Below are 20,000 nucleotides of genomic sequence, written 5' to 3' on the forward strand. Positions count from 1 at the left end.
TGATAAAGTTTGAATACTCAGTTCTTGTAAATTGCAACTGAAAATGGCATGTGAATTTTTAATGTCTTTATTAAAATGAAATTGTAGCTACCAGTATGTAAATTCCAAGAATTTTGCAATACTGTGAAATAAACACTATGACCAACTTGAGTCACTCCTCCTGTCACTACAGATAAAGTTATGTAGTTTATTTAGTTGCATTAAACCCTTCCAAAACACAATCTTATGTACAGTGCATATGATGGTGATGGTTCGATAGACAGACATTCCAACCTCCTGATTTGATTGAGGTCCCATGAGTCAATGAGTCAATATGAGACTCACAGTCAATATAGCAGTAATTTGTTGATTAAGCCTAAGCCCTCGCTTCAATGATTAGGCCTAAGCACTCTCTGAAATTTTAGCTTTCATTATATGGGTTAGGGTAACTGCAATAACTCATTGACTCATAAATACTTGATATGTGTTACCTCCAGCTCTTCCAATTTTAATCAGATTCTCCCAATTTATCATGAAATTCTGAAAACAAGTAAAAAAATTGCTTATCTTAAGTACGTTTTTGCGATCTGAGTGTAGACTTAAGGCAATTTTTCTTGCAACTCGTCTCACAATCCGATTGCGAGACCAGCTGCAGAAACAATTGCTGAAAGTAAAATTGAGTTCTACTTTCTGCAACAAGTGCAACAAATTTTTTTAAGCATTGCACAGTGTAGCATCTGTCCTGCAACTTGTGTCGCAATGGTTTGCAGCACCAGCCAATGAAAGTGTTCCTTTAACCTCATGTGATCATCGAAATGAGACTAGTTGCATGAAACGTTGCTCAGTGAAATAACCGTAGAGCAACTTGTTTGTTTTAAAAGTACTGTGAGAACGATTGTAGAACTGGCGTTACAAGACAAGTTGCACGAAAAATTGCACAGACAGCACCATATTAATGTCACATACATGTATTACACTTTCTTATCCTAATGATATCTCACCCAGTCGCTCAACTGAACACCCCATGTTGTGCAGACTCATATGGCCAGTAGTCTTACTCCATTTAGCAGCTCCAAAAATGGTGGACAAGCATTGGTAAGAAGAAAGGCCTTTTAGAATATGACAAAAATGATGTCAAAATGCAGGAAATACCACTTGAGAGAAACTTAAGTTTGCAAAATTTCCTGGGAGAGATACTCCATATTTTCCTTCAAAAGGGGTTGGAATGTCTGGATAGGTTAAAATTCATATTATAGTATACCGGTACTAGCACTGGAAATAATAATAGTTATTGTCAACATTTTGATATTTCAGTCTTGGCAGTTGACAATCAATGTGGGTTGCACAGTGGCTGGAAACGTTTGTCTCTTCCTTTTTATTCTTTGGTGAATTTATTGTAATTTGTTCCAGGTCTTTGCACTGTATAATCAACAAATAAGTGACACAAAAATTGGTAAAGAAAAAAGCATGTCAAGACGAGCAATCTGCATATGTATGTCATCTCATAATTGTCCACAATGCCATGGGTCTGTACAGTTATACACCTAGTTCACTGACATGCATGATTTTATTAGAAGGGAAAGTTCACTAGTGGTTTTTAAAAACCCTCCTGCAATGAATGTACCTCTGAGAGATATAGGCAGATTAGTCTGTAGATTTACTTCTTTTTCCCAGAATAAACAAGGAGCTTCTACCTAAATACAGTTATAATTGTTGTACATTATACAATAATTATGAATGTACAATAATTACAATACATGAATTAGTACACCATTGGAAAGCATGATCAGAAACTATGTAATTGCAAAGAGTAGGCCTTCTTCCACACTGGCATCATTTTTTCCAATTAATAAATATTATTATTGTTGCTATTAAGGGTCTGTATTACTTAGACAAACAAACCCCAACTTTTATGTACCTATATGTACAGCCTATGTTTTAATTACACATTCAGGGACTTCATTATTCTGTTCCATGCAAAACAGAACTTGTCACACAGGAGATGTTTTGGCTTGCAATTCTTTTATTTTCCTCCAATACTTTGCAACTTCAACACCTTCCCATGAAAGATTGCCAACTGGTTTGAAAATACTGGAAAGGAAAGTAATCATCTGTGAGGTTAAAGACAAAATCACATCACTGAGCAAAAACAACACTGCTTTGTTTATTAAGGTAGATTGACTAGTGAGTGTAATCTGATGCACATACTTGTCTCTAATGAATTCCATACAATTTCTTTCCTCTTCTGTTAACGTTTCACTGACAGCATCAATATTCTTCTGAAGATTCTGAATACTTGCAGTGCTGACTAAAGTGGTTGGAATGTCTTCCATCCCCAACGTAAAATGAAGAGCAAGTTTGGAGATGTCGACACCTTGTTTCTTGGGAAAAAATGAGAAATACCAGATTAAATTAAAACAGTCCTCACACAGCTCAGGTGAAAGTCTTACTGGCATGTTTAAAGAGGCATGTCAAAGACTTGCTTGCTTAAAGAATGCAATGGGTGTATAATTGAACTACAACATATTCACGGCTGAATTAATATGCAGCAAGGGAGTTTCAGGCTTTCAGACTTTTAAACTTGTGTTTTGCATATAAAATCAGCTGCACTAACACACTGAGATTTTAAGCAAGAGAGTATTAATTACATCACTTTTCCCTAGATCCAACCCTCTGACTACCAATCGGGTCAGTTTCAAACTTGATGGTGGACCATGAAATCCACAACTTACACTCAAAGTAAACAGCTTTTGGACAAAAATCAAAACTTGAAATTTTGCCAGAACTAAGCAAACACATTTCGAAGAACATCATATCATGTCCTTTGCTGCTAAGAAAAGTTCTCATTCAAGGAAAATAAAATTGACAAATAAATCAAACACTTAACTGATATTTATTTACAAGCGAACCTGCAGTCTAGTATGACAAAAAGTGAAGGCAAATAAAGCTTTCAATCCTGAGAGTGAGAATTCTATTTTTCACTCTGTCTAACACCATGCAGATGAGTTTACTCATCAATGGGGGCTGCACTTCCGGGATGAATGGCTCAAAGAGATATATTTACCATTGTTATATACCTAGACTTTCGCGCAACAAAATGAACACTGTGATTGGTTGATTCTTTGTCATGTGGCCCTGATCAAATTCAAATGTATCCTGACCAGGATACAATTCCGCAGTTGTTGCCCGCTCTGGATGTTTGTTGCAGGAAAAGTCTAAATATATAACAAAGCACTTAATTTCTGGTCCCTCCGGAAACTAGTTAGTTCGTTTTCCCTCGAGTCCTGATGTTTCCTTGGGACCATACATATGCATTAAGTGTATAATTATTATTCCCCCTAAACTCTAATAACTGAACCCACCTCATGGAATAATAGAGTTTGTACAACTTGCAGTTATTGAAAGCTACCAGGGTAACTGTTTTAAAACTGGTGTCAACATGCATGCAGGTCAACATAAGTGACTCACATGACTCGCTGGCTTGCAGTTTGTCAAGACCCGGAATAATATTAAGACAAATTTAATGAACCCTTCTGTTACTGGTTATAATTTTTCACTGTGTATTTTTATTCTATTAATTAATCAACTTCACAAACCTGACAATAATCAGCAGCTTCTTTGCACTTACTGCGTACCATTTCCCCAGCTGGATGCCATGCAGGAGGCCCACGACTGGACAGTAATCCCATTGATATTGGAGAGGCATTCACTACTCCTATTCCACGCTCCTTAAAAAAAGCAGCATACATGGTACAATAGATTCCAACTATCTAGTTTCAGGCAAACAATGAATTGTTCCAAGTGTTCAACAGTGTATTTGAAAATCACTGACGGCCTTAATGTAAAACAGTTATAATACTAGCTACTGATATGAAATTTTCACCTTGAAAAATTCCTTGTAATCCAGTAATTCTGTGTCATGCAAACAACAGCGGCAATAACTTAACACAGTGTCAATCCTAACTGTACTTCTCTCCACAACTGTCCTGTAAGATTTGATTAAACATAATATACTTACTAGACAACCTGAAAATTCTATATCATTCAAAGGCAAGAAGGAACATAAAAACTGGATCTGTGAAGTGCAAATCACACTTGAGTTCCAAGCAATTTCCCTTATCCCCCTGACACTGGACATATACAAAACATGGATCCCAGGACCAAGGACTACCCCTGTGGACCACCCCTCATTCTGTAAATTGATACATTTTACAAGCACAAAAATCTTTTGATGAAAGAAAGAAGTGATCCTCACACTTATCTGGTCAATTTAGATAGGAACCCATGACTAAGAGTGAACAACTCCCATACTAAGCCTATGTCGCAGCATTTTGACAAACCAATCTACTTTTAGACTACCTTTTCTGCAAAAAAACAAAAACAGTTGTTTCAGTGACATTATGACTTTCTTGTGATTGCATGGTTACCAGGCTCCTGCGGGAGTCTCACTCACGACAAAATCAAACCAAAAGTTAAAGTCATGGTCTGTGAAATAGCCATGAGAGAAATATAGGGCAGTTTTTCACTCCTAGTTATAGACCACTTTCATAAATGGCAATCACCTTTACATGTACATTCTTTTGTATTTACATTTAACTAGACCTAATGCCCTCATTTTAAAACAATACGTTCTTTCAATAATGTTATAATTTTATTTGCTTGTCATAGCAAGACTAGAAGGTATTATTAGCATTAAAACAAGAATATAAATCTGGCCACCATAATGGCAAACGAGGTCTATGGGCTACACCAATGATTTAAGCAATCGTCTCATTTTGACACAATATATACCACTTAATGGTGGCCAAAAGGGAATTCGTAGATAACCCGCACTTCAAATATACATTCATTTCATTAATCAAGTCCTTCACAAGAAAAAATGAGCCCAACAAACTGACCTGCTCCCAGTTGGTAGATCATTGCACCAACATTGCAGGGGTCATGGGTTTGAATGGGTTTGGAGCCACCTAAATTTTCCTGGTGTCTGTAAGACACAATTGCATAAAACATTGTCCAGTTAAGGGTAAGGATCACTTCTCTCTTTCATCAAAATATTTTTCTGCTTGAAAACCCACAAAATGAGGGGTGGAAGTCCATGGACAGTGTCCACAGGGGTGGTCCATGGACCTTGGGTCCATGTTATGTATACTGTACGTCTCCTCTAAACTAGCAACTGCAGTTCCTGTCTTCTCTTAACACATTAAGCTGTGTCTGGATTTTGTGACTTCCAATTGAGTCTCAAGGGTTACCAACTACATGTACAAGGTTGTTTTAGCATGTGCTCAATCAAGAGATTAGCAAAACTGCAAGTGCTCTGTGCAGGCAAAGGCATGCTGGCAAGGGAAAGTGTGAGAAATTACATTTGAGAGACTCCATGGATGTCTTAAGCTTCTGGAACCTCTACTACAACAAGCCTTAGTTTGGTGGTTGACCGTAATTTGGTCGTTTAGTTCATGCAAGGGTTGTAAATGCTAGTTTTATTTGCTGATTATTCTGTGCAATCGGACCAGTCCGTCCGAGCCTTTAGGTCACGTGATTTGATCGAGGTTCATTCCAGTTTAGGTCAAACCTCGGCGCTACACGTTTTTGTTGACTAAGTTGTTATTTGCCCCGTTTATGGTCAAAGGAACACTAATCGGACTGTCATTGTCCAGGAATTTACGGAAAATCTAAGGGATTGAACATTACAAACACTCGTGAATCAAGGTTACGGTAAACACGAATTTTCGTATTGTAAAGAGGACAGTGTCGAGCGTTTCCCACGTTGATCTAAACGAACCAACAAAAGATTTACAGCTGTTACAAGAGAGACTAATTCTTCTCTGGCTGAAACCTTTTTAGGTGATTCAGATGTGGGAACATAAATGGGCTGAGTTTCACATCAAGAGCATGGAAGCTCTCCTTGCTTTCTCTGATGTTCTTTTCCTGCTGCTTGATCATAATAAGGTCAACAACATTCTGTACAGCATTTGCACAGTTCTTGCTAAGTGCAACTTGAAAGGCTTGACAATGTCTTCATTTTATATAAGAGGGACCTCAGGTGGTACTGGAGGCTCACTGGGGAGGTTGCTTAGGAGGAGGACAATGCCAAGAAGGCCAGTAACATGGAACATTTCCTTTTGCTAGTCAGCAATGTTGTGATCCGGTTCTGGCATAGTTAAAGTTGTGTGTTTTTGGTTACTTGCTCAGCGGCGAAGGCACTTCTTAACCAATTTGTAAGGCAACTTTAGAGGTCACAAGACACTAATTTTCTTTAATTAATATAAGGGCAGATATGTCATTATACTACATGTACTGTTACTGGAGGAATTAATTTTCTAGAAATTCACCAAACTACAGTGATGTACCTCCCCTGAGATTCCATACTTATTTTATGGGATGCATCTAGAACTGCTGCATTGAGTATACATTTTCAAAAAAGGAAATGAGTACCTCCATTACCAAAGGGTATTCAAAAGGTCATTGTTAATCTGCAGATTGCAGATTTCCACCTACATTGGTCTACTTTTTTTTGTGCAAGATATTGTTTTTTTAGGACGAAAGGCAGAGAATAGTTAGCAACACACTGGGTGACAGAAAGACAAAAAAATATAACTATGACACTCACTGAAAGTTTACTAATGGATATCCTGTGATTCCAATAAATTTCACTTTTCCCTTGTCTTTCATCTAAAATTAATAAAGGGAATCAAATTTTCACAAACCTTATACACCTTTGTGTGTGCTACATATATGTACAAAACAAAACTAACCATGGTGAACTTGTTGGTACAACAAAAGGGAGAAGTGATGTATGTCTTTGAAGGGCGGGTTATAGGCCACTTCGGAAAATACCATACATAATACTCTTTGTTTGTCCCCCCAAATTTTGCATAAGCATTGTTTTTGTTTTCTCTTGGGACCATTGTAAGTTCCAAGAGAAACTGGAAAGAATGCTTGGAGGATATTTTCGAAGTGGCCTATAGCACATGAGCCCAACTGAGTGGCTTCATAGCTAAGGTCGCTAAAATACTGCAATGGCATTGATGCCCATTGAAGCCACATGAATTTTTCAGGATTCTATTAGAGTCCAAATAAGTGCGACGATCATTTTGCCCTTTCATCCTGCACTTCAAATATATACTGGTACATTTACATTTTATTTCATTGTTGCTGCCACTTTTGACAAGGGGCTACAGAAATATATACTTTATACAGAGGCAGAATTTTTTCCCTATACACTACATTGTGAAACGAGAGCTCCGCTTTTAGGCTTGGCTAAATCTATATATTTATTAATTATATTAGAACTTCCTCACACCTTTAAGTTCTGATTGATGCAAGGCAAGACAACATTCTGTTTGGCTGGATAGGTGCAGTAGCATATTGTTTCATATTTTATTCTCCATGAACCCCTTCCAGATAATTCGGCAAGGCTGCCTTAACTGCAGGCTAAAACTGACTACATGTACATCACAGAGTGACATCCTCTTTTCCAACACACTGAGTGTAGTTTCTTTAACATTCCACCTGTAGAGTTGACCTCATAGTCCTAATTCAAGAAGGTATGAATTCTCTCCACATAGTTTGCCACTAACTTTAAACCTCGAATGGACATAAACCTGCTTAGGGATTGCCTTAACCAGGATGAATTTGCAGCAGCCGTTAGAGTTTTATCGCATGAAGAAAAATATTGTAATGTGTTATCTTCTTAACGATTTTTCACTTCTCCTGGAAGGCCCCAAAGTTCATTTACCTGCACTCAAAACACATTAATTTTTGCACGGGACATTGACTTTTCACCCAATTCTCCAATATTTTGCACCAGAAAGGAAGAGTTCACCTTTGTTAGACCAATAGGAAACTGCACAACAATGCGTGTTTGCTGGTCGAAAGTCTTTTCATTTATCTCATGTAGCGCAAATTCCCAAAAAAAAACAACAGTGTATTTCCCCATGTTCCCGTTTTACTAGGCCTTGATCTTCTCACAAAGTTAACTAGCGTGCATCTGTAATTCAGCGAGTCACCAACACATCACCATTTTTAAGAGACACTGTATTAGAAAAAATAGCCATTTTAGAGGCAAATGTGCATGGTGACCTTGTCAATGCACTGAGAAAAAAATTTCTTGCGAAATCTAATTAATATAGTGGTGACTCGTGCACACTAACACAATGTCGTCGTTTTCTTCTTTTGTTGGTTTTATTGTCTAGCGAAATTAGACTAGAAAAAATGTTAAGCGATATCTAATTAGCCTGCAATGGCCTTGTTATGAAAAAACAGTCAGTATAAACCGTCTAATACTGTAAGGTTTTCAAACTGCGTGTCACCATTTTGGTAAAGTTGCTCACGCGCTGAACTAATGTAAACAAGTTTTATATCACATGTCATAAGTTTCACTCCTTGTGCGAAATTCGTATTTTTGATAGTTACTATATTTTTGTTTTCTCTGCATTTCTATGTCTCTTCCCAACAGAAATTGTTGAAGAGTGTTATAAATTAAACACTTTACTAACATAAAAAGTATTCTTTTAAATTTTCTGACGTTTTTACTCGCATAATAAACCTGGGCCGGGTATTACATAATTTATATATGCAAACTAATTTTAAGCCATAACAATATTTGACAGTTGGCGATACATCATCATTTTATATAAAATACCACACCAGTTAGTATTTTATACGACCTCCTGAAGGAAACTACATCAAGGCAAAAGGCAATATCCTTCGTCCATATATATTCAGTGTGACGCTGAACTAGCTAACGTCATCAACGCTGTGTTCTTAGAACCCACGAAGCATTACCAACCCCTAGTTGCTGTCCCTACAGAGGTGGAGGACTCCGAAGTGCCTTTAGTCACGGAATTTCTTGTTCTATCCGCTCTAACCAATCTAAACCCGCGTAAGGCAGCTGGACCTGGCGACATCGGCAACTGGCTTTTGAGGGAATATGCAGAGATCCTCGTACAGCCTATCACATCTATACTGAACGCAAGCTTTAGAGAACAAAGGCTTCCTGCCCCTTGGAAGCTTGCGGATGTGGTGCCTCTCCTAAAGCAAAAACCCGTGGAAGATGCTACTAAGCACCTGCATCCTATCTCTTTGACGCCCGCTATCTCTAAGGTTGCGGAAGATTTTGTGGTACTCAGATACGTCGGTCCAGCGGTGTTGCATATTATAGACCCGAACCAATACGGCAGTATTCCAATATCCTCCACCTTGTACGCTTTGATATCCATGGTACATAACTGGTCACAAGCCAATGACACCACGGGTGCGGTTGTTAGAGTGGTACTTTTCGACTATTGTAAGGCTTTCGATCTTATTGATCACAATCTGTTGGACAGAAAGATCGAAGCCTTGGATATGCTACGGTGGGTTCGCGTTTGGGTGCTGGACTTTCTGTCAGACAGGAAACAACGTGTCAAGCTGTCATCAGACTGCCGGTCAGAGTGGAGCCTAGTCCCTGCCGCGGTGCCACAGGGGACCAAGCTTGGTCCCTGGTTGTTCTTATTAATGATCAACGATCTTGAGGTCGACGCGCTCTCTTGGAAGTACGTAGACGACACGACTATCGCCAAAACGATACGGCAAGGTTCGACTAGTGATGTACAAAGCGCAGTTTCCGCTGTTGAGGTGTGGTCGATCGAAAACAGGATGGAACTGAACGCTGACAAATGCAAGGAGATGCGCATTGACTTTAAAAGGAACACTCACAATTTTTCACCAATTGTGATAAATGGCAAGGAACTAACAGTATCAAACAGTGTAAAAATCCTAGGAGTCACTGTTAGTTCAGATTTAAAATGAAACGAACAAATCTTAGAGTGCATTAAGAAAGCGAACAAGTGCCTTTATTTCATTGTTCTTCTAAAGTGCGCCAACGTTCCACTGAGCGACATTGTAAACTTTTTACTGCACCACGATTAGACCTGTTTTAGAGTACTGTGCACCATCATGCGCTTCCACAGTATCTTAGTGATGACATCGAACGAGTGCAAAAGAGAGTGCTCTCCATCATTTGTCCTTATGCGTCGTATTCAGAATGTTTGGTCAGGTTCGATTTAGTAACCTTGCACAGTAGACGCGTAGCTCTGTGTAGTAAGCTTTTCGAGTCTATTACGTCATGCCGGGATCACAAACTTTTGCCTGTCTTACCTCCTAAGAGAGAACACAGATATAATCTAAGACAGTCCAGGGCTTATGCCATGCCCCGTACACATACAAATCGTTTTAAGAACACTCTTATTCCAAGTATGTGTACATAATTTTTTAGACTAGTTTGTACATAGTTATATATAGAGAGTTTTTCAAACCTTTATAGAAATGTTTATTGTTATAATTTTAACTAATATTATATTTTTAGAATTTAGTTAATCTTAATTTTAAGTAATTGTAACGCAATTCAGTCTACGGACCGCTATGTTCGATATTTTAATGAAACTATCTATCTATCTATCTATCTATGTATCTGTGTTGTCATCTCCTTTTTGCCGCTAATATGAATCTTTTTAGCACATCCACCAAAGTAGAACGTCCTTTTTTGTTCATTGTACGTACTGTAGTAATATCCTTTAGAAGTTAGAAAGCGACAAACTTTTCTTGCAGATACAGCAATTGTAGAAATCCTGTCTTCTTTGCTCTTGTGGGGCCTCCCTTGCCTTCTTTAACGTAACTTCCATGACGTCCTCTGTTAAACAATGGCTGAATAGGTTTTATCTTAGCTGTTAAACCTTTGTATGTCTTGTATGTTCCAGGAAAATCATCACTGATTAATCTTCAAGCACTTGTAGGAGAAATGTAGCGCATTTCAGCTACTTTACGAAGAGAAAACCTTTCAATGTGAGATAAAAAAAAATATGCTCGCGCCCTTGTCACACTATCAATGGCAGCAAGCAAAACCATACTTCAGATTATAATACTCTTATTAGCTATTAAATATCTAAATCTACACAATTTCCCTTCTTTTATTATTGTGGATATATACCAAAAAAAATTCGAAGATAGTACATCAAACTCAGTTACGAATAAAATGTTTACGCAATGCTATCCTACCGGTTATGGTCACTGTAAAGTTGTGTCACTTATGACCTTATCAGCACGTCCTATAAATAGTTTAAATTCCTCACAAATACAGTCTGTGACAAAATTCGTTGGAACAGTACACGACTATACAGATCTGAAGCTTTTGTGGCTCACTCTCCCTCACAATGTTGTTTTAATGCGAGTCTCTGAGCCCATTTGCCAAAACAACATTGTGGGAGGACAAGGTATTGTAAAGTGTTTCAACAATTTTGTCCGAGATTGTGGCTACTGCAAATTTAGATTTGGCTAGTGAAAGAAGACCTGATACTAGCCACTAGGCTAGTGAGCTAAAAAGTGTCTTGAGCCCTGAGAGCTATTGTCATTTTTACACCACTGGTAGTTGTAGTCAAATGACGCCATCATGAAATTTGCATAATTATTCGTGAAATTCGTTACAATCAATCATGCACATCATAACCTGCATTTTTGGACATTACGGCTCTTTGCATACAAGTATAATAAGACAAATTTTTAGTGTTAAGAGGTGTAATGTGGGAAAAATAATATTGGAAGTGGTTTATTTTCTGAAAATCATTAATTATTGTTTCAATTCCAAGCAATGTGACCACTAACAGCATGCTACCAACTTTGTGTCCACGTCTACTGTATGTCATGACAAGAGTGAGGACAATGTGCGAGACAGCGAGCCATGCAAGCCAACATGGTGAGCCAACTGCCAGTAAACATGTGAGCAATGCGAGTGAGCAATGCAAGTCAACATGCGAGTCAACATGCGAGTCACACAGTTATTGAAAGCTAACTGTTTTAAAATGGGTCCTTAGACTTAATCACTGTTTATCAGCGCTGTTTGAAAAATTAATATTATGGGTGTTTAGACTTGAATGCAAGACTAGCAGAGCCCGCATGACTCACTGGCTCGCGGATTGTCCAGCAACCCCCTTATGACAACAATGTCATTGTTTCTATGCAGAGACCTATCACCAAGTTAAACACAACCACACTTGGTTGTTAAATTAACAACCACACTGTTGCAGCTATTTAAAAATATAACATGATATGGAATGATACCTTCTGCAGGGCTGGTAATGTCTCATTAATGATAACATCCAGTGATGAAGCAAACTCCATATCATGAACCTACAGTAAACGGGAAAAACATTCAGTATAGCACATTAGCACACAGATGATGTCACTTAAATTATAATGTCAATTAAATGTCTGTTCAAGGTTTACTTAAATAAAGAGCCATTATTAATAAGCAGGAGTTTCAACAAGGTTTGAAGCAGTTGAGCATATGGGTGTAACACCCAGGCAAAGTATTTGGAAGGCCGTGTGGGCCTTCCCTCCAAGAGGGGTCCGGAGGCATGATCTCCCAGAAGATTTTGAAACTCTTAAGTTGCAGAGATACAGTGTATGTTTGCCTGCATTCTGAAGTCCATAGCAATATTCTTCAACCACAGAAAAATCACACCTTTGTTAGACAATTTAATGATTTGATACCAATATCCACAAGTTTAAAGAAGATTAATTCATTAAGCGTGACACAAAAAAGTGCACTCTTCTCAGCAGGAGGCAATTCGACTCACAAAGAAAAGTAATCAGCAATCGACGGTGATCTTTTCTTGGCCACTATTTCAAAGAACACAACACTGGGAAATTTAAGATGATCTTTTATGGATCGCAATTCTTTTCACAATGCAGACCGGATAACTCAGAACACTCACCTCAGAGTGAGCGAAAGCGGTTTTGTAAGTGTTGGCATAACCCTATTCCTAAACCCAAAAGATAACTCTTACATTGCCCTCCACCTCTTTTCAACAATCTGAGGTTATCACAGAACTAAAAACATGTTACACATGTACATTACAGTACAGTACTTTTTGTTTATACATGTACACCCATGGGAAAAATAATGAGGGCAGCATTCAAGACTATACAAAGACACAAGGGGCACTTTCCATTAGACCAGAACATCAGTTAAACTTTTTTAGATAATTTTATGTGGCAAGTGGAACTGTTACAGTGTTTTCCTGGTGGCCACTTAAAACCAAACACATTCAAGAAGCATTGCCCCAAAATGTAAGCAACCATTGCACTTGAAAAGGAATGAATCAATGGGATGTGATTTGCATTTGTTTTGGAATTATGGGACTTTACGACCACTTCGCGAGGTATACCCAAATTTCCATTTTTTTTCCATTCCTGTTCCATTCAATTCCTTACCCTTTTTTAAATTTTTGGTCAACTGGAAAGTGCCCAGGATGAGATGAATTCTGTAGTTCCAGAACAAAATAGATGTACCTTACAACATGGTACATGTACATGTACATATTCTCTGTACCTGAATTATGTCAATGTAATCTAAACCCAGGCGCTTTAAGCTTTCATCTACACTTTGCAATGTCTGTTCAGCGGAGAAATCAAACATCTTCTGAACTTCTGGTTGATACCGACATACCTATATGTATTAAATAAATACAAAAGATAGTCTGATAAGCTCAGTTCCCAGAAGAAAATAACTTAAATTCTCTGCAGTTTTGAACAATAATATTAATATTCTTACCACAAACAAATTAATGCATACATATACTGAGTTGTCTAAAAGCAAAAATAACCAGAAATTTAGCAGGTCTTAAGTAAAGTTGCCATTTCTAACAAAGAGTAAAACTTGATAACTTTTATATCAATCCCATTTAAGTCTCTAAAAAGATTGAGAATTAAATAATGAGTTACACTGTACATTGTATACATGTACCTTTGTTGCAATGTAGTATGCTTGACGAGGGACATCTCTCAAGGCCTAAAAAATAATGCAGCGGCTCAATCGTTATGCATGTTGTAGTTCGTATTTTCTCTTGGTCCAAACTTTTTTAAAATTGTTCAATCTTGATTTCCCTTTGTTTCAGATTATGACATTATGAATATTAGACAAAGAGCAACATTCAACTGGTTTGAAAAATGTGAAACCCAAAAAATTTAGAACCACGGCATATACACATTTCACCCACACAAGTGCAGGGGGGGTTCATTGAGGGCTGTCATTACAACACATATTGACTGGCTGTGCACACTTTTTTGCCATCAATTTGACTGCCTGCTTTCTTAAAAATGCCCACCTGCCAAATGCTGAGGACCTCCTCAGCAAAATCTTAATCAATTAATTTAATTAATGAAACCCTTGCAAGCATATAAAATACAGGTTTTCTCATTATTAAGATAACAGAAGCAAAAATCAACATATAACCCATTAATAATCTTACCAAAGTGGAAATTCTATCTTTGTCAACTTATTTGAAAAAACCTAATTTTTATGTTCTCACAAAGACGCATTCCCTGGTTTGAAACCCAGAATACAAACTGTACTTTAATGTTATACTGTATGCTCTAAACTTAAATTGCTTTAAAACTTATAACTTAACCACTGAAAGGTTTGTCTTAAAGTTTATGGTATTAAAATGCACCTCTTGCCTCTATCATGAAATCCTTGACTCACAGGGATTGCTCTGAGGATTGTTTCAGTCCTTTATAATAATTATTATATCCTCTAAAACTACGAACCATAAAAAAGTGTAGTTACCTTTCCCAAAACAGTTTCAGCTTTGCCATGCCCATACCACGGGGCAACATCAATATAGTTGATACCACTCTTTATAGCATGATAAACAACTCTGATCGACTCTGCATCATTAGTTTCTCGAAAAACACTTCCAAGGGATGATGCTCCTGTTCCCAAAAAAAACAAACTTTGACTGAAGGCCCTTCACTAGAGGTTTCTGGGAGATTTCTCTCCATTCATTAGGGGTAACGTTACTGAATTGAGAGAGATCTGAACCTTTCAATTTCTTTTGCACCAACTGCAGCATGCTGTTGGTATCCTTTCTTTTGGCCATTCCATGCATGTACTGTACCTTTGCATATACACCTGTACCTGCCCCATTCTTATACATTAGGCTCAATACATTGGTCCAATGTAACTGTGATTTGTCACACCTACAAAACAATAATTATTGAGCTACACTGTCCTAAAGCTGCAATAATAATAACAATGATAATAATAACAATAATGATAATAATAATATTTAATAATAATAATATTAATAATAATAATAATATTATTATTATTATTATTATTATTATTATTATTATTAGAAGATCAAGAGCTAGAAGAAAAGTTGTTTGTGATTTTAAGAACATTGATATTGACATTGAAATCCAAGAAGGAGCCATAATGTAATATTTAGGGACACTTTATTGACGTCGTTTTTTTCTTAAGTATATTTTCCAATTCTTTTATTTGATCCTGTTGGAGTGAAGTTTTTAGTATTTTTTATTATTTATACGGATTAAGATTGTAGTAGATTATATTCATGTATTGTAAATTTAAGATTGTTTAATTAAGTTAAGAACAATTATTTGTTAATAAAGTTATTGCTGTTTTATTGTTATTGTTATTATTATTGTTTTTCACCTTCACAGGCTGATCTTTGCTGCTACATATAAAAACCTGAGGAAATGGGTCATAACCTATGACAAAGGGTTCCACACAATCTCTCCTCCTTAGATTATGTATCAAGCACCTTTCCCAGAATCCTTGCTGTTCCTAATAGGTAAAGTCTGCTACAAGCCTAGAAGGAAGGGTTACGTTTTTACAAACGTTTTTGTACATGTTCATTGCCGTGCCTTTAACATCTTCAGTTCCCACGGCCTGCTCCTGTCTGACCTTGTAGCTCAGTCGGTAGAGCAGCGGTGATCTAACCCAAAGGTCGTGGGTTTAATTCCCACCCTGGTCAGAGTTTTTCTCTGTCCTTGTGTGGGCCCATTTTCATCAGTAGGGCTAACGCTCACATGCTTCATATGAGGTACAAAACTAGCACTAAACATAACACTTTAATCATTTAAGTCTATTGAAATATATAGTGCTACATGCATATGGCCAGCATTGGTAAAAACGTAACCCTTCCTTGTACTTGTACATGTTCATTGCCGTGACTTTAAATCTTCAGTTCCCACGGCCTGCTCTCGTCTGACTTTGTAGCTCCGTCGATAGAGCAGTGGTGATCTAACCCGTAGGTTGTGGGTTCAATTCCCAACCTGGTCAGAGTTTTTCTCTGTCCTTGTGTGGGCCCATTTCCATTAGTAGGGCTAACGCTCACATGGTTCATATGGGGTACAAAACTAGCACTACACTCTAATCAGTTAAGTCTTTTGAAATATAAGTACTACATGCATATGGCCAGCATTGGTAAAAACGTAACCCTTCCTTGTACTTGTGCATGTTCATTTCCGTGACTTTAACATCTTCAGTTCCCACGGCCTCCTCCCGTCTGGCTTTAGTAGCTCAGTCATTAGAGCAGCGGTGATCTAACCCGAAGGTCGTGGGTTCAGTTCCCACCCTGGTCAGAGTTTTTCTCTGTCCTCGTGTGGGCCCATTTTAATCAGCAGGGCTAACGCTCACATGGTTCATATGGGGCACAAAACTAGCACTTCACATTACACTCTAATCAGTTAAGTCTATAGTTAATAAGCCCCTGGCTTCTATACAGGCTTCCTTGTCATTACCACCTTAAACGTTTGTAGTCTATCATCTTTAAGTTATTATACTACCATTTGCATCCATCCTTGAAGTGTGACAAATTTGGCGTGAAGTTTTACTTTTCAAACGTTAAAGGTTTGTCCGGTTATGTGTCACTTTTGACCAATGAAGCGTTGGCGGTTATGTCGTAAAATTGACAACCTTTTTGGCGGCATACCAGCATGTTTTGTTCACGTGCTCTTGAAGTTTTCAGGTTTTTCATGAGAGTGGAAATATTTATGAATCTGCCTTGGAGTCTTGAAGAGTTAGAAACCTACGAGTTTCGATATATCGAACTTGGTATACTTTATCAAAATGACGAAGGCAAACGTGTCGTGTTGAACGACAATCCCAGTGTGCCTCAGAATTGCCGTTTCTTCAGTCCTCACCTACTGTAGCTTGAAAACCAAGTGTGCTGAAAGGACTAATCCATGTAAACAGTACAGCTCTACTGCAGCACTTTCTTTGCAACTTGGATAATGATGAGCAAGATACCAGGAAGACCAAAGAAAGGACTTCATACGATGAAAAAAACTCCAATTGAAAGGTACATCATTGCTGAGAAGCAAAGAAAGATTAGAACGAAAAAGATAAGTGATTCAGCAACTACGAGAAAAAAAATACATGAAACCCAAGTGCAACTTCAAAGATCGAGGAGAAAGTACTCTGCATCTAGGACATTAAATGCGCACACACTCTTCCTTGCTTCAAGGAGCATTTGAAATCTTGATCTAAAGCGACTCCTGGATGGTAATTTACCTCATTCCAAACTTGTTAACTTTGAATTTTCTTTTTTCTATTGCAAAATGAGCAGAGATATTATTAGGGCGGTGAAGCAAAACCCGAACATTCTTACGAAAAACCTGAAAACTTTGAGGGCACGTAAACAAAACATGCTGGTGTGCCGCCAAAATGTTGTCAATTTCACGACATAACTGGCACCATTTCGTTGGTCAAAAGTGACACATAACCGGACAAACCATTATCGTTTGAAAAGTAAAACGTCGCGCAAAATTCGTCACGCTTCAAGGATGGACACAAATGGTAGTAAATTTCTAGTGTATTGTGTTATTATTTTTTTCTTTTCTTTATGTGGATAATAACAAATAAATGAATGAATGAATTAATGAATGAATACTATGAGCATGACCCCTGGCTACTTTAAAATAGCACCAAAAAGTCTACATGTACATTGAGAATGAAATATCTATGAAAGAAACTGAGTAAACTTGAGGTTTCTGGAACACACGAAACCTCTGCTTTACTATAAATTAATGTAAGTTTGAATTCATCCACAAAAAGTTAAAGACCTTCGAGAGGTTTCCGTTGTGTGAAATGTTGGCCTCAATGTATATGCACGCGAAAACTCTCAGTTGTCAATTTCAATATGTGAAGAATTGAGGCAGAATAAAGTTGAGACCTTTTTTTACGAGTGCAGCCTCAAGTTAATCGAGTCAAAGGAATGTAGACCCCAATACCTGCCCATTTAGCTTGCCAATACATGATCATTTGGACTCTTGTTTCTTCCTTTCTTATTTGTATTGGGCGGAAATGCATCGCGCCGAGTGGTGAGGAAAAACGGAAGTGTCATCCTTCACTGCAGAAGTATATTTCAATGTCATATGTCTGCGTTTGCGGTTTGCGGCTAAGAGTCAGAGCGGTGCAAAAAAATTAGGCACGGAATGTTCTGGAGGTACAGTACTTATCATGTTCATGTTCAAATTATTATGATTGGGAAGAAACCATGCTAAAAAAAAAATCAAGGACAACGGATTCAAACCTGCAAAAAGCAAGAGGCTTGCATGGGTTCACAAATGATCCCGAAATGGAATGTTCTGGTCAGAGAATCAATGTGAAGATCGCTTTTATTTTAATCACTTTAAATCATGGCTCACACAGGTTTCTACCTCCTTATAGTTTTCCAGAAAGACTGAATTTTGTTTCTTACCACGCTTTTATACATGTAAATTTTCCACATTTAATTATCAGATACAATCATCAAAACACTGATTGTGACTGATTGGGTGTCAGTCACGCATGACCAGTGACTGCAAAACTAAGAAACGAAAACAGACACGGGGTTCGAGAAACGGGCCCCTGGTCACAATCAGTTTAGAATTGCGTCCAAGTTAGTTTTTGATAATTGTATCCGATAATTAAATGTGGTAAATTTATAACAGCGTGGAAAGAAACAAAATTCAGTCTTTCTGGAAAACTATAAAGAGACAGAAACCAGTGTGAGCCATTTAAAGTGATTTATAAATAAAAATAAGAGTTCTTCACATTAATTCTCTGTCCAGACCATTCCACCCTCCATGCCAATGATTCCTTACTTTTTTTCAGGATCATTTGCAGTCCAAAATGGGGATCATTAATTGCGTTCCGGGATCATTTGCGGTACTGGTATCATTAAAAATTTTGCGGTACAGTTTGAGGGTCATTTGCAGTCCTGGGATCATTTGCGGACCTGTACAGGCTTTCCCTTCCCCCCATAGGTGTGTTGACCACACTAGTTTTGATAGAAATTTGATTCATTCAGCTGAGGCATGTGTCTTAGTTATGGCATGTGTAAAAAACCCTTTCGAGCCACCTTAACTCGACGAAAAAAGAAAGGACTCCGCAGAAGTCCTTATTGAGTTTGCGCAAACCATTGCTTGGAGACAGTTTGAAACCCAGACTAAGTCTCGATCGCCCTCCAAGACCCCAAACGCCTTGTCAAATATAGGATGAGCGCATTGCAAAAACCGGTTGGACCAGAGTGACTAGCCCATAAACTTGGGCTGCGACGACCTAAAAGACTTGACATGTTTTCTGCAGAGCCTCTCTTTTTGGCCCTCTGCCGAGTTTTAGAGAAGCTCTGCTCCCAGGGTCGTATTCCCTGGTCTGAAAACCAGAATAGCTTAATGTTTTAACATTAAAAAATGCTCTAAAATTCCTGAAAACATATAACTTGTAACTATGCATTGAAAAAGTTTCTGTCTGTATGCATTTGTTGGTTGTTTCTTTTTTGTAAGATTCAAATAAAAAATCCATTTTTGTACTTAATATAATGAACATCTCATTGGTGCTAGGGTTAGGCCAAGCATCAAGCGATTCTTGTTAGGCCTGGGTTTCCTTCCATAAGAAAATACATACTTCCCAAGAGATACAAATATTTTGAAGGTACATACCAAGCAGAATTAACACATTCACCTCTAAAGGGGGCCCCATTGACAAGCAAAATTGTCTGGAGTGAGACAGTTAAAGAATAATCATATTGTATCGCTGAATATTTTTACAAGTGGTGCTGTATTTTGAGAAGCCCACTAGGGCGAGTCAAATATAAAAACACGAGTACACTGTAGAAATACTCAGCGATACTACACACCAAACATCTAATACACTATTTCTTATCCAACTTTTTTGCACTAAACATTTTAGCAAA

The 20,000-nt window shown here is 37.8% G+C and overlaps 2 protein-coding genes across 3 annotated transcripts in view; one reads left to right on the forward strand and one right to left on the reverse strand.

The window, feature by feature from the left end:
* LOC138052976 (putative uncharacterized protein C7orf78) overlaps positions 1-148 on the forward strand; it is a 10,798-nt gene extending 10,650 nt beyond the window's left edge. The window contains exon 4 of the mRNA XM_068899654.1: positions 1-148. This exon is cut by the window's left edge and continues 686 nt beyond it. The gene's annotated coding sequence lies outside the window, so the exon portion shown is untranslated.
* The window catches only part of LOC138052841 (uncharacterized), a 21,825-nt gene that overhangs the window by 144 nt on the left and 1,681 nt on the right, over positions 1-20,000 (reverse strand). Inside the window, exons 2-10 of one of the 2 annotated variants that reach the window (XM_068899458.1) lie at positions 14,582-14,727; positions 13,760-13,804; positions 13,346-13,462; positions 12,073-12,141; positions 6,587-6,648; positions 3,863-3,965; positions 3,576-3,707; positions 2,188-2,360; positions 1-2,070 (exon numbers count right to left, since the gene is read on the reverse strand). The exon at positions 1-2,070 is cut by the window's left edge and continues 144 nt beyond it. In XM_068899458.1, coding sequence (XP_068755559.1) covers positions 1,971-2,070; positions 2,188-2,360; positions 3,576-3,707; positions 3,863-3,965; positions 6,587-6,648; positions 12,073-12,141; positions 13,346-13,462; positions 13,760-13,804; positions 14,582-14,727 — 947 coding nt within the window. In that variant the 3' untranslated portion in view covers positions 1-1,970. The remainder of the gene's footprint in view (positions 2,071-2,187; positions 2,361-3,575; positions 3,708-3,862; positions 3,966-6,586; positions 6,649-12,072; positions 12,142-13,345; positions 13,463-13,759; positions 13,805-14,581; positions 14,728-20,000) is intronic. The other variant, XM_068899530.1, reaches the window with a different exon arrangement.

This window comes from Montipora capricornis, chromosome 1 (genome assembly GCF_036669925.1).
Source record: "Montipora capricornis isolate CH-2021 chromosome 1, ASM3666992v2, whole genome shotgun sequence".
Classification (NCBI taxonomy): Eukaryota; Metazoa; Cnidaria; class Anthozoa; order Scleractinia; family Acroporidae; genus Montipora; species Montipora capricornis.